We start from the raw sequence: 26,752 nt of genomic DNA on the forward strand, positions 1-26,752 counted from the left end.
ACTCTGATTGATTTGATTTGATTTCTGTGCCAGCTCATCTCAGCAAAGGACGCTGGGCAGCTCACCGTTCAAAGCACCCCTTGCAATTAAAACCTTAAAGTCAATCCTAAAAAAAACCAATCTTCAAGATAATAAAAAGCACTCAGACCCCATCCCATCCCTTGGCCTGTGGGGAAGCCCCTCACCCCCTTTTATTTTCAGAGAGAGGTTGGGCGGATTGGGAGGGGTCTCTCTTTCAAGCCGAAGAAAAGGGAGGCAGACTAGAGAACCAGACGTGCTTTTGGAAGGAGGGAAACCTGGAGGGGTGTTTTGCTGGAGGAACATCTGGTTCGCATTGCTCTCCCCCCCTCCTTCCAGCCCTGGGGACGTTGGATTCGGCTGCCCGGCCTTAGCAAGATATAAAAGCAGGAACAGCCTGGTTAGTGGACTGGGAAGCAATCTGACAGCTGGATCTGATGATTTGAGGCAGGGGTCTCCAACCTTGGCCACTTTAAACTTGTATACTTCAATTCCCCGAATTCCCCAGCCAGCCATGTTCACACGTCTGAAAGTCACCCAGGTTGAGAAATACTGGACTTAGATGACCCTTCTGTCTCTTCCAACTCTATCGTTCATATCTGGCTGGGGAATTCTGGGAGTTGAAGTTCACAGGTCTGAAAGTCACCCAGGTTGAGAAATACTGGACTTAGATGACCCTTCTGTCTCTTCCAACTCTATCGTTCATATCTGGCTGGGGAATTCTGGGAGTTGAAGTTCACAGGTCTAAAAGTCACTCAGGTTGAGAAATACTGGACTTAGATGATCCTTCTGTCTCTTCCAACTCTATCATTCCTATCTGGCTGGGGAATTCTGGAGTTGAGGTTCACAGGGTCTGAAAGTCACTCAGGTTGAGAAATACTGGACTTAGATGACCCTTCTGTCTCTTCCAACTCTATCATTCATATCTGGCTGGGGAATTCTGGGAGTTGAAGTTCACAGGTCTGAAAGTCACCCAGGTTGAGAAATACTGGACTTAGATGACCCTTCTGTCTCTTCCAACTCTATCATTCATATCTGGCTGGGGAATTCTGGGAGTTGAAGTCTACAAGTGGCTGATTATTCCTCCTGCCAAATATTCATAGGTTCCCCCCCCCCCTCTTTTTGCTGTGTCTTGTCTCCTCAGAGACCCCCCAGCTGGAGGCTGGCACCAACTCCGACAAGTGCTACTCGGTCATCTTGCTCTCCGTGGCTCACAATGGCTTCCTCTACAAGGCTCCCTCCATGGCCAAGCTGGCCCTCGAACGCAAGTCCCGAGAAGGTCAGGCGGGGGTGGCTGGAGGCGGGGTTTCCCCAGGGGGGAGGGGGTTGGACAAAACAAGGCCCAGGAAAAGAAAGGGCCCTTCCTTCCTTCCTTCCTTCCCTTCCCTTCCTTTTCTCTTCCTTTCCATTCTTTCTCCTTCCTTCCTTCTCTTCTCTTCTTCCTTTCCCCTCCCTCCCTCCCTTACTTCTTATTACTTTCCTTCCCATTCTTTCTCCTTCCTTTTATTCCTTTCTTCCTTCCTTCCCCCTCTTGTTCCGTTCCTTCTCTCTTCCTTCCCATTTCTTCTCCTTCCTTTTATCTAATGCCTTCCTTTCTTCCCTTCTATTCTTCCTTCCCCCTTCCTCCCTTCCTTCTCCTTCCCAGTCTTTCTCCTTCCTTCTTGTCTATTCTTCCTTTCCCCTCCCTCCCTCCCTTACTTCTCCTTCCCTTCCTTCCCATTCTTTCTCCTTCCTTTTATTCCTTTCTTCCTTCCTTCCTTCCTTCCCCCTCTTGTTCCGTTCCTTCCCATTTCTTCTCCTTCCTTTTATCTAGTGCCTTCCTTTCTTCCCTTCTATTCTTCCTTCCCCCTTCCTTCCTCCCTTCCTTCTCCTTCCCTTCCTTCCCATTCTTTCTCCTTCCTCTTATCCCCTTCCTTCCTTCCTTCCTTCCTTCCTTCCTTCCCTCCCTCCCTCTCTCCCACCCCTCCTTCTCCTCTCTTCCTTCTCATTCTCTGTCTTTCCTTTTATCTCCCTCCCTCCCAGAAACATTATTTTGGCTTCAGCTGAAAGGGGGAGACGCCTCCCTTGGGGGGTCAGAGCCACAAGCCCCCCCTCCCCCCCGGCTGCCTTGCCTCCACCTCTTCTCCTTCACTGACCCCCCCCCTCTGCCCCGTGGGTTTCTTCCGTGCAGAGTTCAGCCGCCGTTGGTGCCAGCTGCAGGAGGGGGTCTTCAACTACTACGAGACCAACACCCACACCGTCCCCAACGGAGAGATCCGGGTGCAGGAGATTGTCTGCCTGGCCACTCACCCTCCGGACACCCACGGGTGAGGCGGCTCTTCTCTCCTGGGGAAGGGAGGGGCATGGCCTTGCCCTAGAAAAAGGGGGCCGCTCGCTGCGTAATACAGGCGGGTCCTCGGCTTACGACCGTGATTGAGCCCAAAATTCCTATCGCTAAGCGACACGGTTGTTTAGTTCGGGGGGGGGGGTTGGACTAGAAGACCTCCGAGGTCCCTTTCCAATTCTGTGGTTCTGTTATCCCATTCTCTTAAATGAGTTTTTGCCCCGTTTTACGACCTTTCCTGCCGCAGTTGTTAAGTGAATCACTGCAGTCGTGAGTCACATGGTCGTTAAGCGAATCTGGCTTCCCCTGTCGACTTTGTTTGCAAGAAGGTCACCAAAGGGGATCACGTGACCCTGGGACGCTGTGACCGTCATAAGTATGAGTCGGCGGCCAAGTGTCTGAATTTGGATCCCGTGACCATGGGGGAGCTGCAACTGCGGGACATCATCAGTGCAAGGAGGAGGAGGAGGAGGAGGAGGAGGAGGAGGAGGAGGAGGAGGAGGAGGAGGAGGAGGAGGAGGAGGAGGAAGACTGCGGGGGTCCTTGGTGCTCTTTTCATCATCAGTGTTAGAAGGGAGGGGGCTTTGGTGGGGGATGAGATGGTGATGAGGAGGAGGATGATGGTGATGAGGATGGTGGGTCCTTGATCTTCTCTGAGCTGGGTGGTCTTCTTGCAGACATTTCATGGCCCAATGAGACAACGTCATCAGCGTGAGGGAGTGTGAGGTTTGCTCTCTGTTGTGTACTGGGCTCTGGGCCTTCCTGTGTCCGTGGAGGCCTTGACTGGGCTCTGGCTTTCTGCTTGAATGTTCGTCTGGTGCCAATCCCTGCTTATCTGCGGATCGGTTGCTGGAGAGGAAGCGTCCTGGTCCGTCTTCTTTCCTTAGTATCTTCCACTAGGTTGTATCTCACCAGCTAATGAGACCACAGCCCTGAGCACTGATGGCGTTACTTAGTTGGGTCCTGAAATGCCTGCAAGGAAGTCACCAGGCTCAGAGAGACCCCAGACCCTCCTTCTGCCCAAGGGATTCTTCTCCTCCTCCTCCTCTACTCTTCTCTCTCTCCTTTCAGGTACGCAAACACCTTCGAGTTGTACACGGAGACGGAGCGGCTCTACCTCTTCGGCCTGGACAACCCCAAGGCCATCCGGGAATGGGTCAAGTGCCTGGCCAAGGTCAGCAGCCCCCTTGGGGAGCCCTGCAGTTAGGAAGAGAAGGGGAAAGATTGAGGAAGGGAAGGGAGGGGATAGAGAGAAGAGAGAGGAAAAGGAAGGGAGAAGAAAGGAAAGGGAGGGAAGGAAGAGGAGGGAATGAAGAAGGAAGGAGAGAGGAAAGAAAGATTGAGGAAGGGAAAGGAGTAGGAAGTGAAGGAGGGAGAAAGGGAAGGAAGGAGGGGGGAAGGAAAGAGATTGGAGGAAGGGAGGGAGGAAAGGAGGGAGGGGGAAGAAAAGAATGGAGGAAGGGAAGGAGAGGGAGGGAATGACGAAGTAAGGAAGGAAAAGAGGGATGGATGGATGGGAGGGAAGAGGGTCAGAGGGAAGGAAGGAGGGGGGGAAGGAAAGAAAGATTGAGGAAGGGAAAAGAGTAGGAAGTGAATGAGGGAGGAAGGAAAGAAAGATTGAGGAAGGAGCGAGGGGAAAAAGGGAAGAGAGAGGGAAAAAGGAAGGGAAGAAGAAAGGAAAGGAGGAAAGGAAGGGGAGGGAAGGAAGGAGGGAGGGAGGAAGAAAGATTGAGGAAGGGAAAGGAGTAGGAAGTGAAGGAGGGACAGAGGGACAGAGGGAAGGAGGAGGGAAGAAAGGAAGAAAGATTGAGGAAGGGAAAAGAGTAGGAAGTGGAGGGAGGAAGGAAAGAAAGATTGAGGAAGGGAAGCGAGGGGAAAAAGGGAGGAGAGAGGGAAAAAGGAAGGGAGGAAGAAAGGAAAGGAGGAAAGGAAGGGGAGGGAAGGAAGGAAGAAAGATCGAGGAAGGGACGGGAGGGAGGGAGGAAGGAAGAAAAGAATGGAGGAAGGGAAGGAGAGGGGGGGAGGGGAGGAGGGAATGTGGAAGGAAGGAAGGAAAAGAGGGATGGATGGATGGGAGGGAAGGAGGGAGGGAAGCGGTTGACCCTTAGTGACCACATCAGTAGACCCCCCAAAAGAGGGAAGGGGTTTCTCCCTTGACCATGCAGGGTAACAGAGGGGGGGGGGGCAGGTGAAGCAGGGTCTCCTCTCTCCCATCCTAAAGCCCTCTCCCTCCCTCCCTCCCTCCCTCCTTCCCTCTCTGCAGGCCTTCCTCCCTCCGGCGGCCGAGGGGCTCCTGGCGGGGGAGTTTGAGCGCCTGGGGCGCCTGCGCTACAAGGGCGGGCTGAGCCTGGAGGGGGCCAAGGAGGGCTGGTTCGCCCTGGGGGGCTCCACCCTCTACGCCTTCCTGGACGGCAGCCCCAAGGAAGAGGCCATCCAGCTGCGGAAGCTGCAAGAGCTCTGTGAGTCCACGCCCCCCCCACCCCCCCCCCACTGAACCTCCGGCCGGAATCCTCTTCCTGGGCTCACTTAGCGGCCAGGGCAACTCACTCAACGACCGCCGGGAAGAGGGTGCAAAATCGGCCACATGAACACAGCCCTTTGGCCTCCATCATGAGTGGCCACCTCGATGGATGGGCAGCCTCCCTTGTGGTCGTAACTGGAGGACCGCCTCGTTTTCTGCCGAAGGCGGGTGGGGGGTCTGAGAGGAGCCCCCTCCCTCCCTCCAGGCAAAAAGACAAGACAAAAATCCCTAATTTTGAGGCCAGAATTGCCACTCCCGAGGCCGAGTCCATCCGGCCACCGTCTCCAGCACTGGACTTCCCCTCCATCAGACGGGTTGAGGTCACTGCTGGCTGCCTTCCCAGGGTGGACAGGCTGACCGATGGCCGGGTGGGGGTGGGGGGCAGTCCAGCTCATTGGGTGCTTCTAGCCTCACCCACCCATTGCTCTCCTCCTGGGGTCTCCAAACTTGGCACATGTGGAGGGAGAGATGAAGGAAGGAGAAAAGAAGGGAGGGAAGAAAGAAAGAAAGAAAGAAAGAAAGAAAGAAAGAAAGAAAGAAAGAGAAGGAAAGATACAGGAGAGAGAGAGAGGGAGGGAAGAAAGAAAAAAGAGGGAAGGAAGGATACAGGAGGGAGGGAAAGAGGGAGGGAAGGAGGAATACAAGAGGGAGGGAAGAAAGAAAGAAAGAAAGAAAGAAAGAAAGAAAGAAGGAAAGATACAGGAGAGAGAGAGAGGGAGGGAAGAAAGAAAAAAGAGAGGGAAGGAAGGAAGGATACAGGAGGGAGGGAGGGAAGGAGGGAGGGAAAGAGGGAGGGAAGGAAGAATACAAGAGGGAGGGAAGAAAGAAAGAAAGAAAGAAAGAAAGAAAGAAGGAAAGATACAGGAGAGAGAGAGAGGGAGGGAAGAAAGAAAAAAGAGAGGGAAGGAAGGAAGGATACAGGAGGGAGGGAGGGAAGGAGGGAGGGAAAGAGGGAGGGAAGGAAGAATACAAGAGGGAGGGAAGAAAGAAAGAAAGAAAGAAAGAAAGAAAGAAGGAAAGATACAGGAGAGAGAGAGAGGGAGGGAAGAAAGAAAAAAGAGAGGGAAGGAAGGAAGGATACAGGAGGGAGGGAGGGAAGGAGGGAGGGAAGAGGGAGGGAAGGAAGAATACAAGAGGGAGGGAAGAAAGAAAGAAAGAAAGAAAGGAAGGAAAGATACAGGAGAGAGAGAGAGGGAGGGAAGAAAGAAAAAAGAGAGGGAAGGAAGGAAGGATACAGGAGGGAGGGAGGGAAGGAGGGAGGGAAAGAGGGAGGGAAGGAAGAATACAAGAGGGAGGGAAGAAAGAAAGAAAGAAAGAAAGAAAGAAGGAAAGATACAGGAGAGAGAGAGAGGGAGGGAAGAAAGAAAAAAGAGAGGGGAAGGAAGGAAGGATACAGGAGGGAGGGAGGGAAGGAGGGAGGGAAAGAGGGAGGGAAGGAAGAATACAAGAGGGAGGGAAGAAAGAAAGAAAGAAAGAAAGGAAGGAAGGAAAGATACAGGAGAGAGAGAGAGGGAGGGAAGAAAGAAAAAAGAGAGGGAAGGAAGGAAGGATACAGGAGGGAGGGAGGGAAGGAGGGAGGGAAAGAGGGAGGGAAGGAAGAATACAAGAGGGAGGGAAGAAAGAAAGAAAGAAAGAAAGGAAGGAAGGAAAGATACAGGAGAGAGAGAGAGGGAGGGAAGAAAGAAAAAGAGAGGGAAGGAAGGAAGGATACAGGAGGGAGGGAGGGAAGGAGGGAGGGAAAGAGGGAGGGAAGGAAGAATACAAGAGGGAGGGAAGAAAGAAAGAAAGAAAGAAAGAAAGAAGGAAGGAAAGATACAGGAGAGAGAGAGAGGGAGGGAAGGAAGAAAAAAGAGAGGGAAGGAAGGAAGGATACAGGAGGGAGGAGGGAAGGAAGGGAACAGTTATTGTTGAATCATTAGTGAATTTCAAAAGAAGGAAAGAGGGAAGGAGAAAGAGAGAGAGAGAAGGAGGAATTCTGGGAATTGGAGTCCACCAGTCTTAAAGCTGCCAACTTTGGAGACCCCTGACCCACAGTCACAGCCAGCAAGCAGAGTTCAGAGGGGGTCCTGGTGGGGATTTGGGACACACAGAATCGGGGGGGGGGGAGCTGCTGTGAACAGAGACTGGATCCCTTTTGGACTCAGCGGGATCCACCCCCCCAATTTGATCTGTGGGACCAGTGGGGTTAATTAACCAAAGTCCGGACCCTCTCTCACTTTCAACTCGTGCTAATTTTCACCTTTGCAGCCCTCGAGAACGACGTCCTTGTGCTGGTCGAAAGAAGAAGGTAAGAGGTTTTCAGGAGAAGGCAGGCAGTCCTCGACTTACGACCCTCCATTTAGCGACGCTTCAAAATCGCAACGCTGCTGGGGGGAAAATGACCTACAACCGGTCCTCGCACTTGCGACCGTTGCAACGTCCCTGCGGTCACGTGATAAAACTTTGGGCCCTGAGCAGCCGGCGGGATCTTAGGATGGGGGGCAGAGCCCAGGGGTCAAGCGGCCCCCTTCCCCACAAGCAAAGTCAGCTGGGCTCACTTAACGACCATGCACTGCAGGGCAAAAGGCTGTAAACTTGGATGCAGGTCCCTGAATGGCTGCCTCGCTTAGCAACCAAGGTTCCAGCCCCGATTGTGGTCGTAGGCCGAGGACTATCTGTAAAGATGGCTTCCCTTTCAAGGGAATTAAAATTGAATTTAATTAAAATTGAAATATTCAGGGGTTTATTTTTGCCTTTTCAGTTTTTTTTAAATCTTAAATGTTATTCAGAAGGAAGGAGGGAAGAAAAGAGAAGGAAGAAAAGGAAGGAAGGAAAGGAAGGAAGGAAGGAAGGAAGGGGGAGGGAGGGAGATGATGGGGACAGAGAAAATAAGGAAGAAGGAAAGGAGGGTGGGAGAAAAGAGAAGGAAGGAAAGGAAAGAAGGAAGAAAAGGAAGGGAGGGAGGGAAGAAAGGAGGGAAGATTAGAGAGGAAGGAAGGACAATGATAATGTTAGCTAGTTGTGTAATTGAAATGTCTGTAAGAAAACAACCAGGCTCAGTGAGAGGAAGGAAGAAAGAAAGAAGGAAGGAAGGGAGGAAGGGGGAGGGAGGGAGATGATGGGGACAGAGAAAATAAAGGAAGGAAGGAAGGAAGGAAGAGGAAGGAAGGAAGGAAGGAAGAAGAAAGGAAGAGGGAGGGAGGGTGATGATGGGGACAGAGAAAATAAGAAGAAGGAAAGGAGGGGGGAAGAAAGAGAAGGGAGGAAAGGAAGGAAGGAAGAAAAGGAAGGGAGGGAGGGAAGAAAGGAGGGAAGATTTGAGAGGAAGGAAGGTGAAATGTTAGCTAGTTGGGTAATGTAATGTCTGTAAGAAAACAACCAAGCTCAGTGAGAGGAAGGAAGAAAGAAGGAAGGAAGGAAGGGGGAGGGAGGGAGATGATGGGGACAGAGAAAATAAGGAAGAAGGAAAGGAGGGAGGAAGAAAAGAGAAGGAAGGAAGAAAAGAAAGGGAGGGAGGGAGGGAAGAAAGAAAAGGAAGGAAGGAAGAAAAGGGAGGGAAGGAGGGAGGGAAGAAAGAATGAAGGAAGAAAGGAAGAAAGAGAAGAGGAAGAAGAAAAAGGGAGGGAGGGAAGAAAGGAGGGAAGATTGAGAGGAAGGAAGGACAATGATAATGTTAGCTAGTTGTGTAATGAAATGTCTGTAAGAAAACAACCAGGCTCAGTGAGAGAAGGAAGAAAGAAAGAAGGAAGGAAGGGAGGGAAGGGGAGGGAGGGAGATGATGGGGACAGAGAAAATAAGGAAGGAAGGAAGGAAGGAAGGAAGGAAGGAAGGAAGAAGAAAGGAAGAGGGAGGGAGGGTGATGATGGGGACAGAGAAAATAAGGAAGAAGGAAAGGAGGGGGGAAGAAAAGAGAAGGGAGGAAAGGAAGGAAGGAAGAAAAGGAAGGGAGGGAGGGAAGAAAGGAGGGAAGATTTGAGAGGAAGGAAGGATGATAATGTTAGCTAGTTGGGTAATGTAATGTCTGTAAGAAAACAACCAAGCTCAGTGAGAGGAAGGAAGAAAGAAGGAAGGAAGGAAGGGGGAGGGAGGGAGATGATGGGGACAGAGAAAATAAGGAAGAAGGAAAGGAGGGAGGAAGAAAAGAGAAGGAAGGAAGAAAAGAAAGGGAGGGAGGGAGGGAAGAAAGAAAAGGAAGGAAGGAAGAAAAGGGAGGGAAGGAGGGAGGGAAGAAAGAATGAAGGAAGAAAGGAAGAAAAGAGAAGGAAGGAAGAAAAAGGGAGGGAGGGAAGAAAGGAGGGAAGATTTGAGAGGAAGGAAGGATGATAATGTTAGCTAGTTGGGTAATGTAATGTCTGTAAGAAACAACCAAGGCTCAGTGAGAGGAAGGAAGAAAGAAGGAAGGAAGGAAGGGGGAGGGAGGGAGATGATGGGGACAGAGAAAATAAGGAAGAAGGAAAGGAGGGAGGAAGAAAAGAGAAGGAAGGAAGAAAAGAAAGGGAGGGAGGGAGGGAGGGAAGAAAGAAAAGGAAGGAAGGAAGAAAAGGGAGGGAAGGAGGGAGGGAAGAAAGAATGAAGGAAGAAAGGAAGAAAAGAGAAGGAAGGAAGAAAAAGGGAGGGAGGGAAGAAAGAATGAAGGAAGGAAGAAAAGAGAAGGAAGGAAAGGAAGGAAGAAGAAAAGGAAGGGAGGGAGGGAAGAAATAATGAAGAAAGGAAGAAAAGAGAAGGAAGGAAGGAAAGAAGGAAGAAAAGGGAGGGAGGGAAGGAGGGAGGGAAGAAAGAATGAAGGAAGAAAGGAAGAAAAGAGAAGGAAGGAAGGAAGGGCCAGATGAGGGCTGCCAGGATTGGGGTGGCAGGGGAAAATGACTCCTCCTCCAGCCTTGCCAATAAGGGCTCCCCACATGCCACCCAACCCACCTTGGCATGACCTTCCTCCTCCTCCTCCCCCTCCCCCTCCCCCTTCCAGGACGCTGTACATCCAGAGCGAGAGGCGTCTGGCCTTCCTGGGCTGGGTGGGGGCCATCCAGAGAGCAGCTGGCAGCTCTGGGGACACCTTGTCGGAACAGCAGCTGACTGACATGGATGTGCCAATCATCGTGGACAGATGCATCGATTATATCACCCAGTGCGGTACGCGGGGGGGGTGGGGGTGGCCTTGGGGGGGGGGGAAGGGATGCCCCCAATTATCTTCCTCCCTTCCCCTTCTCTTTTTTCCTCAACCTTTCTCCTTCCTTTCTTCCTTCCTTCCTTCCCTCCCTCCCTCCCTCCCTCCCTCTTTCTTTCCTTCCTTCTTTCTTTCGTTCTTTGTTTCTTTCTTTCTTCCTTTGTTTCTTTCTTCCTTCCTTTGTTTCTTTCTTTCTTCCTTCCTTTCCTTCCTTTCTTTCTTCCTTTCTTCCTTCCTTCCTTTCCTTTCTTTCTTTCTTTCTTCCTTCCTTCCTTCCTTTCTTCCCTCCCTCCCTCTTTCTTTCTTTCCTTCTTTCTTTTCCTTCTTTCTTTGTTTCTTTGTTTCTTTCTTTCTTCCTTTGTTTCTTTCTTTCTTCCTTTGTTTCTTTCTTTCTTCCTTTGTTTCTTTCTTTCTTCCTTTGTTTCTTTCATTCTTCCTTTATTTCTTTCTTTCTTCCTTTGTTTCTTTCATTCTTTCTTTTCTTCCTTTGTTTCTTCCTTCCTTCCTTCCTTCCTTCCCTCCGTCCCTCTTTCTTTCTTTCCTTCTTTGTTTCTTTCCTTCTTTCTTTGTTTCTTTCTTCCTTTGTTTCTTTCCTCCTTTGTTTCTTTCTTTCTTCCTTTGTTTCTTTCTTTCTTCCTTTGTTTCTTTCTTTCTTCCTTTGTTTCTTTCTTCCTTTGTTTCTTTCTTTCTTCCTTCCTTTCTTTCTTTCTTCCTTCCTTCCTTCCCTCCCTCCCTCTTTCTTTCCTTCCTTCCTTCCTTCCTTCCCTCCCTCCCTCCCTCTTTCTATCCTTCCTTCCCTCCCTCCCTCTTTCTTTCTTTCTTTTTTCTTTCTTTCTTTCTTTCTTTCCTATCCAAAGAAACCCTGTCCAACTTACCTTGCAATAAATAAATAAATAAATAAATAAATAAATAAATAAATAAATAAATAAATAAATAAATAAATAAATAAATAAAGAGTAGAAGTATCAAAACAATCAGACATCTAAGGAATCATTTCCAATCAGGGAGAATTCGAAGCAGTTCAGTTAGTTGTGAGTTGTGTCCGTCACAAAGTGGCTCATCACGCGAGCAGACCCCGATTTTGTGATGTGTTGGTGGAAATCCCTTTGTGGGTCCTTCATCTCCTCCTCCTCCTCCTCTTCCTCCCACCAGGACTGACCTCAGAGGGCATCTACCGGAAGAGCGGGCAGAACTCCAAGACCACCAGCCTGCTGGAGACCCTCCGCAGAGACGCCCGGAAGGTCCGGCTGAAGGAGGAGGACCACCAGGTGGACGACGTGGCCAACACCCTCAAGAGGTTCTTCCGGGACCTGCAGGAGGGGCTCTTCACCAAGGACTCCGCCCACGTCTGGCTGAAAGTGCCCGGTAAAAGGGGGGCGGGTGGGCAGGCTGGCAGCCCTTTGGTTAGCTAACGTCTGAAGTTACAATGTCACTGGAGAACATGGACTTGTGATCAGTCCTCGCCCTTACGACCAGTCCTCTCCTCACCCTTACGACCAGCCCTCACCCTTACGACCAGTCACCACCCTTATGACCAGTCCTCACCCTTACGACCAGTCTTCGCCCTTATGACCAGTCCTCACCCTTATGACCAGTCTTCACCCTTACGATCAGTCCCCACCCTTATGACCAGTCCTCGCCCTTATGATGATTTTCGTGACCCCGCCTTGTTCACCGCCTTGTGCTCCTCTTGACAGCTCTGGAGGACCTCGCGGAAAGGATCAGCCGTTATCGTAGGCTTCTCAACAGTCTCCCGCTTGTCAACAAAGCCACCCTGAAGGCGCTGATCAACCATCTCTACCGGTTAGTGGTGACACGGGATGGGCAACTGGAGAGTCTCTTTCTCCTGGGCGGGATGGACAGGACAATCCTTGATTATTTGTTTTTACTGCTTGGCTTCTACTTCTGGATTCAGAAGGTTAGACTCCCAGGGCTGGAAGGCCTCAGAGGTCTTCTAGTCCAACCCCTGTCCAGTGAAGGAACCTTCAGACCATCCCTGTCCAGTTCTTGATGGACCACCACAACTTCAGTAGCTCTAGGAGATTCCTTCTTATTTTGAGTTTTTTAAAAAGCTTCCGTCCTTTGGTTCTTGGTCCCACCCTTGGGCATTATGGAGAATAAATCCATATCTTCTTCCCTGGGATGGTCCTTCAAGAATCGGAAGACTGCTTTGTGACACCTTCAGCCTTCTCTTCTTTAAGCTAGACACACGCAGCTCTTCAAAGCATCCTTTGAGTTGGTTCTGTGTTTGGGATGCAAGGAAGGGTGTCCTCCTGGCCCCACCTTCCCTGTAGACCTGGGTTGTCCAACCTTGACCACTTGGCTGGCTGGGGAATTTGTGGAGTTGAAGTCCACAACTCTTAAAGTGGAGTTGAACCTCTTGACTTGAAGTCCACAAGTCTTAAAGTAGAGTTGAACTTCTTGAGTTGAAGTCCACAAGTCTTAGTGGAGTGGAATTTGTGGAGTTGAAGTCCACAAGTTCTAAAGTGGAGTGGAATTTGTGGAGTTGAAGTCCACAACTCTTAAAGTGGAGTTGAACTTCTTGAGTTGAAGTCCACAAGTTCTAAAGTGGAGTGGAATTTGTGGAGTTGAAGTCCACAACTCTTAAAGTGGAGTTGAACTTCTTGACTTGAAGTCCACAAGTCTTAAAGTAGAGTTGAACTTCTTGAGTTGAAGTCCACAAGTCTTAGTGGAGTGGAATTTGTGGAGTTGAAGTCCACAAGTTCTAAAGTGGAGTGGAATTTGTGGAGTTGAAGTCCACAACTCTTAAAGTGGAGTTGAACTTCTTGAGTTGAAGTCCACAAGTTCTAAAGTGGAGTGGAATTTGTGGAGTTGAAGTCCACAACTCTTAAAGTGGAGTTGAACTTCTTGACTTGAAGTCCACAAGTCTTAAAGTAGAGTTGAACTTCTTGAGTTGAAGTCCACAAGTCTTAGTGGAGTGGAATTTGTGGAGTTGAAGTCCACAAGTTCTAAAGTGGAGTGGAATTTGTGGAGTTGAAGTCCACAAGTCTTAAAGTAGAGTTGAACTTCTTGAGTTGAAGTCCACAAGTTCTAAAGTGAAGTGGAATTTGTGGAGTTGAAGTCCACAACTCTTAAAGTGGAGTTGAACTTCTTGACTTGAAGTCCACAAGTCTTAAAGTAGAGTTGAACTTCTTGAGTTGAAGTCCACAAGTCTTAGTGGAGTGGAATTTGTGGAGTTGAAGTCCACAAGTTCTAAAGTGGAGTGGAATTTGTGGAGTTGAAGTCCACAACTCTTAAAGTGGAGTTGAACTTCTTGAGTTGAAGTCCACAAGTTCTAAAGTGGAGTTGAACTTCTTGAGTTGAAGTCCACAAGTTCTAAAGTGGAGTTGAACTTCTTGAGTTGAAGTCCACAAGTTCTAAAGTGGAGTTGAACTTCTTGAGTTGAAGTCCACAAGTTCTAAAGTGGAGTTGAACTTCTTGAGTTGAAGTCCACAAGTTCTAAAGTGGAGTGGAATTTGTGGAGTTGAAGTCCACAACTCTTAAAGTGGAGTTGAACTTCTTGAGTTGAAGTCCACAAGTCTTAAAGTGGAGTGGAATTTGTGGAGTTGAAGTCCACAAGTTCTAAAGTGGAGTGGAATTTGTGGAGCTGAGGTCCACAAGTCCCCAAGTGACCGTGGTTGGACAGCCCTGCCGTAGACCCTTCCTTAGACAGCTACACAAGGATGGGGTCCATGTTCCACAGCTCTGTGTTGGCTCCTTCACAGAATCCAGTGTTTTTCCGACGAGAACCAGATGACCACCCACAACTTGGCCATCGTCTTTGGGCCGACGCTCTTCCAGACGGACGGCAAGGACTTCAAGGCTGGACAAGTGGTGGAAGACCTCATCAGGTGCTACATGGAGATCTTCAGTGTAAGCTTGGCCAAGAACGGTGTGGGCCGATGGGCATGAGTGGATTGAGTGGGTTTTGGCGCCCCACTCCCGCAGAATCTGAGCTCGCTCAGAACCAGAAGGAATGGGTCTTTGTACAGGGGTCAACCCATGAAGTTGGGAGGGGGAGGAAAGGGGGGAGGGGAGCCATTCCATGCATAGTTTCGGCTAGAGTCAGATCCCAGATGACTGCAGCAGGCTTGGGAGGGATGCACCTCATTGGTGAATGTGATTTATGACTCAGACTGAGGGGAAGGAAGAAACAGGGGTAGAGTTCAGCCGTAATTCAAATGAGGCTCAGATCTGACTGCAAAAAGGCCAAATGGGGCTCCCAATAAATGACTGGTTTTCTTTTGAAACTTGGCTCGATACTCATGAATCAATCAGGGCATCTTTTGGAAACCTGACAGGAGGTCCTTGATTTATGAGCATAATGGACCCTGTCTGTCATAGTTATTAATCATGACGGTGTAAAATAGTCCTGTCACATGACTGATCTGATCTTACAACCTTCTTTGCAGCAGTTGTTAAGCGAATCTGCCACAATTGAGCTGCTGACATGGTCGTTAAACAAACCCACTGGTTAAGGGCACAGTTTTGCCGAAAACTGGAAATCAAGGCCGGTTTTCATCCTGAAAGTGGTCAAAAAGCTCAGTCACGTGACCACAGAAGGGACACGCCCAACTATGGCAGATCCACTCTAATTTCACAGTGGCCATAAGTCATAAGTCGAGGACTCTCTGCGCAGGCGCTCCCCACAGGGGGTCGTCCCCATGTTCTTTGAAGCTGCAGGATTGGGCTAACCCCCCCCCCTCCTGGAGCCCAGAACAGGAGAGGCTCGGGGTGGTGAGGAGTGTGTCGGGGGGTGGGTGGGCGATGCCTTCGCCCCTTGGCCCCCATCTCGGTCTTCCTTCCTCCGCCTGGCAGGTGGACGAGGAAGAGATGAGGAAGCAGCAGGAGGAAATCCAGGCCATCCTGAAGATGCGCATTGCAGGAACCTCCAGCGGGACGCAGGTGAGTTGAGTCCTTGAGGAGGCACCTCGGAGGTCCTCTAGTCCAGTGTTTCTCAACCTTGGCCACTTGAAGATGTCCGGGACTTCAACTCCCAGAATTCCCCAGCCAGCATTCGCTGGCTGGGGAATTCTGGGAGTTGAAGTCCGGACATCTTCAAGTGGCCAAGGTTGAGAAACACTGCTCTAGTCTAACCCCCTGCTCAAGCAGGAGACCCTTGTACTATTTCAGCCAAGGGGTTGCCCGGGTTCTGGTTGATTGCTTGCATCCTCTGAGGTGTGTGTGGCTGCGTCCAGACAATCCGTTGAAACCAACACAGGTGTAGCCATCCAGCAGGCGGGTTTGCCTGGCCCGTTCAAAGTTGGCTTGGAAGTCTCCACACAGAGGAAAGGGGTCAGTCCTCACGCGGGGGGAATCGTGTTCTGTGTGAAGGCACCTTTTGCGGGGGAGTTCGGGAGAGAGTTCCCTCCGGCTGGGAGGTCGGAAGGCGGAGGCAGAGCACGTGAGCCCAGGGCCAACATCATCCAGGGCCCAGGAAACTGGAGAAGCGGCCCCAGAAGCCCTTGGACTTATAGGCTGCTTCACCGGGCTTTACAGGGGAGGGATAGATGGATAGACAGACGGAGAGATGGAGTGATGGATAGAAAGAAAGAAAGAAAGGAAAAGAAGGAAGGAAGGAAGAGAGGGAGGGAGGGAGAGAGTGGGAGGATGGATAGAGAGACAGACAGACAGACAGACGGAGAGATGGAGTGATAGATAGAAAGAAAGAAAGGAAAAGAAGGAAGGAAGAAAGGGAGGGAGTGGGAGGATGGATAGACAGAAAGACAGACAGACAGACGGAGAGATGGAGTGATAGATAGAAAGAAAGAAAGGAAAAGAAGGAAGGAAGAGAGGGAGGGAGAGAGTGGGAGGATGGATAGACAGTCAGACAGACAGATAGACAGATGGACACAGACAGATGGATAATAGGAAGGAAGAAGAGAAAGAAAGAAAAAAGAAAAGCGTGGGAGGATGGATAGACAGATAGATAAAAGAAAGAAAGAAACAAAAAGAAAAGGGAGTGGAAGGATGGATTGACAGATGACACACAGAAAGAAAGATGGATGGACAGACAGATAATAGAAAGGAAGAAAGGAAGAAAAATAAAGAGAAAGGAAGGAAGGCTGTGAGGATGGATGACAGGAAGATAAAAGAAAGAGAAAGAAAGAAAAAAAGAAAAGAGTGGGAGGATAGATAGACAGATAGATAAAAGAAAGAAAGAGACAAAAAGAAAAGGGAGTGGAAGGATGGATTGACAGATGACACACAGAAAGAAAGATAGATTGATCGATGGACAGATGGACAGACCGGTAATAGAATAGAAGAATAGAAGAAAAATAAAGAGAAAGGAAGGAAGGGTGGGAGGATGGATGACAGACAGATGAAAGAAAGAGAAAGAAAGAGAAAAGAAGAGAGTGGGAGGATGGATAGACAGATGACAGACAGAGAAAGATGGATGGATAGATCGATGGATGAATGGACTGACAGATGGACAGACAGATATTAGAAAGGAAAGAAGGAAGAGAAAAAAGAAAGAAAGAAAGAAAGGAAAAGAGTGGGAGGATGGAGAGCAGATGACAGAGACAGAAAGATGGATGGATGGATAGATCAACAGACAGCTAATAGAAAGGGAGGAAGAGAAAGAAAGAGAAAGGAAGGAAGGGTGGGAGGATGGATAGACAGATAACAGACAGACAGAAAGATGGATGGATGGATGGACAGACAGACAGATAAAGAGATGATAGGCCAGTGTTTCTCAACCTTGGCAACTTGGAAGATGTCCGGACTTCAACTCCCAGAATTCCCCAGCCAGCGAATGCTGGCTGGGGAATTCTGGGAGTTGAAGTCCGGACATCTTCAAGTTGCCAAGGTTGAAAAACACTGTCATAGGCAGATGTGGGACTGGTTCTAATAGCCCCCCCTCCTCCAGCTGTGGCTGATGCCAGCCTCCCAGCCTGCAAATGCCTCTCAGAGCTCATCCCCCCCCCAGAGAGAGAGAGAGAGGGTGTGGGGGGGTTAATGTTTAAACTGCTTTTATTCCTCCCTGGAGATGTTTTCCTCTCTCCCTCTTTCTCAGCATGCTGGGGACTTCATCTGCACCGTCTACCTGGAGGAGAAGAAGCTGGAGGCCGAGCAGCACGTGAAGGTGGGGGGAGCCCAAGCCAGGGAGGGAGGGAGGGGGCAGGGGGGGGAGGGTCTGAAGCTGGCAAGGAAAGCCACAGGATTAGGGGGAGATAACTGGGCTGGGGGCACGTGGGGGTGGGGCTGGGGGAGAGAGACCAGGCAAAGGGAAGGGGAGGGGCTCTGGTAGCCTCTCAATGGTCCAGATTTGCATTTGGGACCAGCCCTTGAAGGCTACACCTGGTCTTCCCCGGCCCTTTGCAACCCAGTGGATTGGGACTACACTTCCCAGAAAGCACCAGCTGCATTTTGTACCTAAGGCGGGACTAGAACTCCCGGTCTCCTGGTGATTGGCTTAAAGTCACCCAGCTGACTTTTGTATCTAAGGCGGGACTAGAACTCCCTGTCTCCTGGTGATTGGCCCAAAATCACCCAGCTGACTTTTGTATCTAAGGCGGGACTAGAACTCCCCGTCTCCTGGTGATTGGCTTAAAGTCACCCAGCCGGCTTTCATGCCTAAGGTGGGACTAGAATTCCACGTCTCCTGGTGATTGGCCCAAAGTCACCCAGCTGGCTTTCATGCCTCAGGTGGGACTAGAATTCCACGTCTCCTGGTGATTGGCCCAAAGTCACCCAGCTAACTTTTGTATCTAAGGTGGGACTAGAACTCCCCGTCTCCTGGTGATTGGCCCAAAGTCACCCAGCTGACTTTTGTATCTAAAGCGGGACTAGAACTCCCCATCTCCTGGTGATTGGCCCAAAGTCACCCAGCTAACTTTTGTATCTAAGGTGGGACTAGAACTCCCAGTCTCCTGGTGATTGGCCCAAAGTCACCCAGCTGACTTTTGTATCTAAGGCGGGACTAGAACTCCCGGTCTCCTGGTGATTGGCTTAAAGTCACCCAGCTGCCTTTTGTATCTAAGGTGGGACTAGAACTCCCGGTCTCCTGGTGATTGGCCCAAAGTCACCCAGCTAACTTTTGTATCTAAGGTGCGACTAGAACTCCCCGTCTCCCGGTGATTGGCCCAAAGTCACCCAGCTAACTTTTGTATCTAAGGTGGGACTAGAACTCCCAGTCTCCTGGTGGTTGGCTTAAAGTCACCCAGCTAACTTTTGTATCTAAGGTGGGACTAGAACTCCCAGTCTCCTGGTGATTGGCTTAAAGTCACCCAGCTAACTTTTGTATCTAAAGCGGGACTAGAACTCCCCATCTCCTGGTGATTGGCCCAAAGTCACCCAGCTAACTTTTGTATCTAAGGGGGGACTAGAACTCCCAGTCTCCTGGTGGTTGGCTTAAAGTCACCCAGCTAACTTTTGTATCTAAGGTGGGACTAGAACTCCCAGTCTCCTGGTGGTTGGCTTTAAAGTCACCCAGCTAACTTTTGTATCTAAGGGGGACTAGAACTCCCGGTCTCCTGGTGATTGGCTTAAAGTCACCCAGCTGCCTTTTGTATCTAAGGTGGGACTAGAACTCCCGGTCTCCTGGTGATTGGCCCAAAGTCACCCAGCTAACTTTTGTATCTAAGTTGGGACTAGAACTCCCCGTCTCCCGGTGATTGGCCCAAAGTCACCCAGCTAACTTTTGTATCTAAGGTGGGACTAGAACTCCCAGTCTCCTGGTGGTTGGCTTAAAGTCACCCAGCTAACTTTTGTATCTAAGGTGGGACTAGAACTCCCAGTCTCCTGGTGATTGGCCCAAAGTCACCCAGCTAACTTTTGTATCTAAGGTGGGACTAGAACTCCCTGTCTCCTGGTGATTGGCCCAAAGTCACCCAGCTAACTTTTGTATCTAAGGTGGGACTAGAACTCCCTGTCTCCTGGTGATTGGCCCAAAGTCACCCAGCTAACTTTTGTATCTAAGGTGGGACTAGAACTCCCCGTCTCCCGGTGATTGGCCCAAAGTCACCCAGCTAACTTTTGTATCTAAGGTGGGACTAGAACTCCCCGTCTCCCGGTGATTGGCCCAAAGTCACCCAGCTAACTTTTGTATCTAAGGTGGGACTAGAACTCCCCGTCTCCTGGTGATTGGCCCAAAGTCACCCAGCCGGCTTTCATGCCTAAGGTGGGACTAGAACTCCCTGTCTCCTGGTGATTGGCCCAAAGGCACCCAGCCGGCTTTCATGCCTAAGGTGGGACTAGAACTCCCCGTCTCCTGGTGATTGGCCCAAAGTCACCCAGCTAACTTTTGTATCTAAGGTGGGACTAGAACTCCCCGTCTCCCGGTGATTGGCCCAAAGTCACCCAGCTAACTTTTGTATCTAAGGTGGGACTAGAACTCCCAGTCTCCTGGTGATTGGCCCAAAGTCACCCAGCTAACTTTTGTATCTAAGGTGGGACTAGAACTCCCCGTCTCCTGGTGATTGGCCCAAAGTCACCCAGCTAACTTTTTGTATCTAAGGCGGGACTAGAACTCCCTGTCTCCTGGTGATTGGCCCAAAGTCACCCAGCTAACTTTTGTATCTAAGGTGGGACTAGAACTCCCTGTCTCCTGGTGATTGGCCCAAAGTCACCCAGCTAACTTTTGTATCTAAGGTGGGACTAGAACTCCCTGTCTCCTGGTGATTGGCCCAAAGTCCACCCAGCTAACTTTTGTATCTAAGGTGGGACTAGAACTCCCCGTCTCCCGGTGATTGGCCCAAAGTCACCCAGCTAACTTTTGTATCTAAGGTGGGACTAGAACTCCCCGTCTCCCGGTGATTGGCCCAAAGTCACCCAGCTAACTTTTGTATCTAAGGTGGGACTAGAACTCCCCGTCTCCTGGTGATTGGCCCAAAGTCACCCAGCCGGCTTTCATGCCTAAGGTGGGACTAGAACTCCCTGTCTCCTGGTGATTGGCCCAAAGGCACCCAGCCGGCTTTCATGCCTAAGGTGGGACTAGAACTCCCCGTCTCCTGGTGATTGGCCCAAAGTCACCCAGCTAACTTTTGTATCTAAGGTGGGACTAGAACTCCCCGTCTCCCGGTGATTGGCCCAAAGTCACCCAGCTAACTTTTTGTATCTAAGGTGGGACTAGAACTCCCAGTCTCCTGGTGATTGGCCCAAAGTCACCCAGCTAACTTTTGTATCTAAGGTGGGACTAGAACTCCCCGTCTCCTGGTGATTGGCCCAAAGTCACCCAGCTAACTTTTGTATCTAAGGCGGGACTAGAACTCCCTGTCTCCTGGTGATTGGCCCAAAGTCACCCAGCTAACTTTTGTATCTAAGGTGGGACTAGAACTCCCTGTCTCCTGGTGATTGGCCCAAAGTCACCCAGCTAACTTTTGTATCTAAGGTGGGACTAGAACTCCCTGTCTCCTGGTGATTGGCCCAAAGTCACCCAGCTAACTTTTGTATCTAAGGTGGGACTAGAACTCCCCGTCTCCCGGTGATTGGCCCAAAGTCACCCAGCTAACTTTTGTATCTAAGGTGGGACTAGAACTCCCCGTCTCCCGGTGATTGGCCCAAAGTCACCCAGCTAACTTTTGTATCTAAGGTGGGACTAGAACTCCCAGTCTCCTGGTGATTGGCCCAAAGTCACCCAGCTGACTTTTGTATCTAAGGCGGGACTAGAACTCCCGGTCTCCTGGTGATTGGCTTAAAGTCACCCAGCTGCCTTTTGTATCTAAGGTGGGACTAGAACTCCCGGTCTCCTGGTGATTGGCCCAAAGTCACCCAGCTAACTTTTGTATCTAAGGTGCGACTAGAACTCCCCGTCTCCCGGTGATTGGCCCAAAGTCACCCAGCTAACTTTTGTATCTAAGGTGGGACTAGAACTCCCAGTCTCCTGGTGGTTGGCTTAAAGTCACCCAGCTAACTTTTGTATCTAAGGTGGGACTAGAACTCCCAGTCTCCTGGTGATTGGCTTAAAGTCACCCAGCTAACTTTTGTATCTAAAGCGGGACTAGAACTCCCCATCTCCTGGTGATTGGCCCAAAGTCACCCAGCTAACTTTTGTATCTAAGGGGGGACTAGAACTCCCAGTCTCCTGGTGGTTGGCTTAAAGTCACCCAGCTAACTTTTGTATCTAAGGTGGGACTAGAACTCCCAGTCTCCTGGTGGTTGGCTTAAAGTCACCCAGCTAACTTTTGTATCTAAGGGGGGACTAGAACTCCCGGTCTCCTGGTGATTGGCTTAAAGTCACCCAGCTGCCTTTTGTATCTAAGGTGGGACTAGAACTCCCGGTCTCCTGGTGATTGGCCCAAAGTCACCCAGCTAACTTTTGTATCTAAGTTGGGACTAGAACTCCCCGTCTCCCGGTGATTGGCCCAAAGTCACCCAGCTAACTTTTGTATCTAAGGTGGGACTAGAACTCCCAGTCTCCTGGTGGTTGGCTTAAAGTCACCCAGCTAACTTTTGTATCTAAGGTGGGACTAGAACTCCCAGTCTCCTGGTGATTGGCCCAAAGTCACCCAGCTAACTTTTGTATCTAAGGTGGGACTAGAACTCCCTGTCTCCTGGTGATTGGCCCAAAGTCACCCAGCTAACTTTTGTATCTAAGGTGGGACTAGAACTCCCTGTCTCCTGGTGATTGGCCCAAAGTCACCCAGCTAACTTTTGTATCTAAGGTGGGACTAGAACTCCCCGTCTCCCGGTGATTGGCCCAAAGTCACCCAGCTAACTTTTGTATCTAAGGTGGGACTAGAACTCCCCGTCTCCCGGTGATTGGCCCAAAGTCACCCAGCTAACTTTTGTATCTAAGGTGGGACTAGAACTCCCCGTCTCCTGGTGATTGGCCCAAAGTCACCCAGCCGGCTTTCATGCCTAAGGTGGGACTAGAACTCCCTGTCTCCTGGTGATTGGCCCAAAGGCACCCAGCCGGCTTTCATGCCTAAGGTGGGACTAGAACTCCCCGTCTCCTGGTGATTGGCCCAAAGTCACCCAGCTAACTTTTGTATCTAAGGTGGGACTAGAACTCCCCGTCTCCCGGTGATTGGCCCAAAGTCACCCAGCTAACTTTTGTATCTAAGGTGGGACTAGAACTCCCAGTCTCCTGGTGATTGGCCCAAAGTCACCCAGCTAACTTTTGTATCTAAGGTGGGACTAGAACTCCCCGTCTCCTGGTGATTGGCCCAAAGTCACCCAGCTAACTTTTGTATCTAAGGCGGGACTAGAACTCCCTGTCTCCTGGTGATTGGCCCAAAGTCACCCAGCTAACTTTTGTATCTAAGGTGGGACTAGAACTCCCTGTCTCCTGGTGATTGGCCCAAAGTCACCCAGCTAACTTTTGTATCTAAGGTGGGACTAGAACTCCCTGTCTCCTGGTGATTGGCCCAAAGTCACCCAGCTAACTTTTGTATCTAAGGTGGGACTAGAACTCCCCGTCTCCCGGTGATTGGCCCAAAGTCACCCAGCTAACTTTTGTATCTAAGGTGGGACTAGAACTCCCCGTCTCCCGGTGATTGGCCAAAGTCACCCAGCTAACTTTTGTATCTAAGGTGGGACTAGAACTCCCCGTCTCCTGGTGATTGGCCCAAAGTCACCCAGCCGGCTTTCATGCCTAAGGTGGGACTAGAACTCCCTGTCTCCTGGTGATTGGCCCAAAGGCACCCAGCCGGCTTTCATGCCTAAGGTGGGACTAGAACTCCCCGTCTCCTGGTGATTGGCCCAAAGTCACCCAGCTAACTTTTGTATCTAAGGTGGGACTAGAACTCCCCGTCTCCCGGTGATTGGCCCAAAGTCACCCAGCTAACTTTTGTATCTAAGGTGGGACTAGAACTCCCAGTCTCCTGGTGGTTGGCTTAAAGTCACCCAGCTAACTTTTGTATCTAAGGTGGGACTAGAACTCCCAGTCTCCTGGTGATTGGCCCAAAGTCACCCAGCTAACTTTTGTATCTAAGGTGGGACTAGAACTCCCCGTCTCCTGGTGATTGGCCCAAAGTCACCCAGCTAACTTTTGTATCTAAGGCGGGACTAGAACTCCCTGTCTCCTGGTGATTGGCCCAAAGTCACCCAGCTAACTTTTGTATCTAAGGTGGGACTAGAACTCCCCGTCTCCTGGTGATTGGCCCAAAGTCACCCAGCTGGCTTTTGTATCTAAGGGGGGACTAGAACTCCCGGTCTCCTAGTTTCATGCCTGGTGTCCTAACTCCCAGGCCAAACTGGTTCTGGCCTCTTCCGTCAGGAATGGAAAGCTTCAGCCACCCTCCTGCCTCTCGGATGGTTTTGGGGGGGAGGTGTGGTTGGAGACCCCGCCTCTACCGTTCGGGTCCCGCCTTCTCTGAAAGGCCCGGCGGGTGAGCCTCCCGCTGACCTGGGCGCCTTCTTCCCGCAGATCCCGGCCACTATGACGGCGGAGGAGCTGGCCTTCAGCATTCTGGACCGGAGGAAAATCCCCACCAAGGAGAAGGACTTCTGGAGCTGCTTTGAGGTCAACGAGAGAGAGGAAGCTGGTCAGTGGGGACCCTCGGGCGGGGGAGCTTTGGAAAGGAGGAAGGAAAGAAAGAAAGATAAGAAGGAAGGGAAGAAAAGGAAGGAAGGAGAAAGAAAGGGAAGAAAGAAAGGAAGGTAGGAAGAGAAAGAAAGAAGGGAAAAAGAAAGGAGAAGGAAAGGAAAGGATGGAAAGGAAAGAATGGAAAGGAAAGGAAACTAAAGAAGAAAGAAGAAGGAAAGAAAGAAAAAGAAAAGGGGAGAGAGGGAGGGAAAGAAAAAGGAAGGAGAGAAATAGAGAAGAAAAGGAAAGAGGAAATGAAAGGAAGGAAGGAAGGAAGGAAGGAAGGAAAAAGCAACAAGGCAAGAAAAAGGAAGGGAAGGAAAGAAAAGGAAGGAGAAAGAAAGGGAAGAAAGAAAAGAAGGTAGGAAGAGAAAGAAAGAAGGGAAAACGAAAGGAGAAGGAAAGGATGGAAAGGAAAGAATGGAAAGGAAAGGAAACTAAAAGAAGAAAGGAAAGAAAAAGAAAGGAAAGAAAGAAAAAGAAAAGGGGAGAGAGGGAGGAAAACAAAGGAAAAGGAAGAGAAGGAAAGAAAAAGGAAGGAAAGAAATAGAGAAGAAAAGGAAAGAGGAAATGAAAGGAAGGAAGGAAAAAGCAACAAGGCAAGAAAAAGGGAGGGAGGGAAAGAAAGGTAGGCGAAAGGAAAGAGAAGGGAAGGAAAATGAAAGAAAGAAAAGGATAGAGAGGAAAGAAGGAAGGAAGAGAGAAAGAAAGAGAGAAGGGAGGTGAGGTAAGGTGAAGGGAAGTGGGGGGGGGAACCCTGAGGTGGGGGAGGGTGGTCAGACTTTCTCCCAACCAGCTTAAGGCCTCCTGGACTCCCGTGGGGGGGGGGGCTGCAGAGGACCCCCGAGGAGCCCTGGAGGGACCAGGGGCCCCCAGTTGAGCAGCCTCGTGGGCAGGAAGTGGCCGTGCGAAGGAAGCGGAGACCCTCCTGGCCCTTGGCCTGCTGTGGAGGCTCTCTCGGACCCCCCGGGGCAATTGAGGGGAGACCCCTGGGGTCCCATGTTTTAGGCCTCCCTTTCTGTGCCTCCTCTCTCCCTCCTCCTCCTCCTCCTCCTCTTCCTCCGGCTGAAGAGCGCCCCCTGCACTACAGCGAGAAGGTGCTGCCCATCGTCCACAGCCTGGGGAAGGACAGCTACCTGGTGGTCAAGAAACAGCTCTCCATGGAGAACATGCTGCTCTACCTGGGTAGGTGGGGCAGCCACAGCCGGGGGGGGGGGCTGGGGGTGGGAGACATAGTCCGCCCTCTCGCCTGGACAAAGGGAGCATCTGGGGGAGCTCTTTCAAGGCTGGGGCGGGAGGGAGGGAAGGAGGGATGAGAGGGAGGGAGGGGGAGAGAGTAGGGAGGGAGGAAGGACGGAAGGAAGGGGAAGGGCTAGGGATGAGAGGGAGGGAGGAAGAAGGAAGGAAGGAAAGGAGAAAGGAAGGAAGGGAGGGAGGGAGGGGAAGGGCTAGGGATGGGAGGGAGGGAGGAAGAAGGAAGGAAGGAAAGGAGGAAGGAAGGAAAGAAGGAAGGAAGGAAGGAAGGAAGGGGAAGGCTAGGGATGAGAGGGAGGGAGGAAGAAGGAAGGAAGGAAAGGAGAAAGGAAGGAAGGGAGGGAGGGAGGGGAAGGGCTAGGGATGAGAGGGAGGAAAAACGAAGGAAGGAAAGAAGGAAGGAAGGAAGAAAGAAAGGAAGGAAGGAGGGGGAAGGGCTAGGGATGGGAGGGAGGGAGGGAGGAGGAGAAAGTGGGAAGGGAGGGAGGAAGAAAGGAAGCGGCTGCCCCCTTGGCAGGGACTTCCTTTGCCCCAAGAGCAGCCGGGGGCTTCCCCAGGGGGGGGGCAAGGTGGAGCCACGTCCGGTGGCCCCCCCCAGGGGGTAGAGGAGCCGTGTCCTTTAAGCATCCCGCCCCCTGCCTGCCCCCAACGGCCTCCTCCAGACCCTCTTCCTCCCCCCCCCCCCCCAGCCAGCAAGGTGGGCGACAGCAAACACGGCCTGATGAAGTTCCGGGAGGAGAAGAACGTCCTCGGGGTGGGGCTCAGCACCGGCTTCCATGACCGATACTTCATCCTCAACAACCACTCCCTCCGCCTCTACAAGGAGGTCCGGGTACGTCCCACTCGCCCCCCCCCCCCCCGACTCCCCCTCCCCACTCAGCTCTGGGTTCGACTGCTGCCCTTGAAGAGTCTCCGGAAGCTTCCCTTGGGCCAAAATGGGTTTCGGGAAATCTAGATTTGCACCCGGCTCTCTTGCATTGGGCTGCATTGCCTGCCAATTGGCTTCCAGGCCCGTTTTAAGGTGCTGGCGGTCACCTTCCAAGCCCCCCTACCCCCCCAGGGTCCAAAGTCACCTAGCTGGCTTTTGTGCTTAAGGCAGGACTCGAACTCTTCCCTCTCCCGGTGATTGGCCCAAAGACACCCGGCTAATTTGCCACGGGGAAGTCGGGACCATTGCATCAAACTGCCTCCCCAGTGTCCACCTTTAACGTCCACCTTTGGTGGTGGGCACGGATTTTGAAGGTGGCCACCCTGCTTTTTGGAGGTGGGATGTGGCGCCCCCTGTGGGCACCTCAGCTGGCCCTTCTTCGCGGGGGTGGGGGGGAGGCGGCCCCCTTTCCTGCCGTTCACCCGGCCCTCCTCCTGTCGCACAGAGCCATAAGCCAGAGAAAGAATGGCTGGTGAAGAACCTGAAGATCTACCTGGGAATTAAGAAGAAGGCCCGTCCCCCCACTTGGTAAGTGGAGCAGGTGCCCGTCTCTGGCGGCCGTCTCTGCAAATGGGGGGAGGGGGCCTGCCCCAGCGCAGGTGGGCTTAACCTCCCCTACAAGGTGTTTGTAAGACTGCGTCAAGAGTGCCCAGTGGCAGCCAAAAAAGCCAACGCAATCCTAAATTGCGTTAAGCAGTTGCATTAAGCAGTCGTAAAATTCACTTTTTTGCTACCGGTTCTGTGGGCGTGGCTTGGTGGGCGTGGCAGGGGAAGGTTACTGCAAAATCCCCCTTCCCTCCCCACTCTGGGGCCAGCCAGAGGTGGCATTTGCCGGTTCTCCAAACAACTCAAAATATCCACTAATGCAGTGTTTCTCAACCTTGGCCACTTGAAGATGGGGAAGTGTCTAGGACAGTGTTTCTCAACCTTGGCCACTTGAAGATGTCCGGACTTCAACTCCCAGAATTCCCCAGCCAGCATTCGCTGGCTGGGGAATTCTGGGAGTTGAAGTCCGGACATCTTCAAGTGGCCAAGGTTGAGAAACACTGCACTAATGGTTCTCCAGAACCTGTCAGAACCTGCTGGATTTCACCCCT

The 26,752-nt window shown here is 51.1% G+C and overlaps 1 protein-coding gene across 1 annotated transcript in view; it reads left to right on the forward strand.

Moving 5' to 3' along the window:
- Positions 1–26,752, forward strand: part of ARAP1 (ArfGAP with RhoGAP domain, ankyrin repeat and PH domain 1) — a 47,761-nt gene that overhangs the window by 15,805 nt on the left and 5,204 nt on the right. Inside the window, 15 exon segments of the mRNA XM_087720920.1 lie at positions 1,163–1,297; positions 2,189–2,324; positions 3,413–3,515; positions 4,605–4,800; positions 7,110–7,149; positions 9,805–9,968; positions 11,155–11,367; positions 11,700–11,805; positions 13,728–13,875; positions 14,821–14,907; positions 17,021–17,089; positions 23,315–23,432; positions 24,545–24,658; positions 25,417–25,559; positions 26,101–26,183. Coding sequence (XP_087577046.1) covers positions 1,163–1,297; positions 2,189–2,324; positions 3,413–3,515; positions 4,605–4,800; positions 7,110–7,149; positions 9,805–9,968; positions 11,155–11,367; positions 11,700–11,805; positions 13,728–13,875; positions 14,821–14,907; positions 17,021–17,089; positions 23,315–23,432; positions 24,545–24,658; positions 25,417–25,559; positions 26,101–26,183 — 1,855 coding nt within the window.

This window comes from Thamnophis sirtalis, unplaced genomic scaffold (genome assembly GCF_051295495.1).
Source record: "Thamnophis sirtalis isolate CommonGarterSnake01/CBP01778 unplaced genomic scaffold, rThaSir2_p1.2 scaffold_8, whole genome shotgun sequence".
In the NCBI taxonomy this organism is placed as follows: domain Eukaryota; kingdom Metazoa; phylum Chordata; class Lepidosauria; order Squamata; family Natricidae; genus Thamnophis; species Thamnophis sirtalis.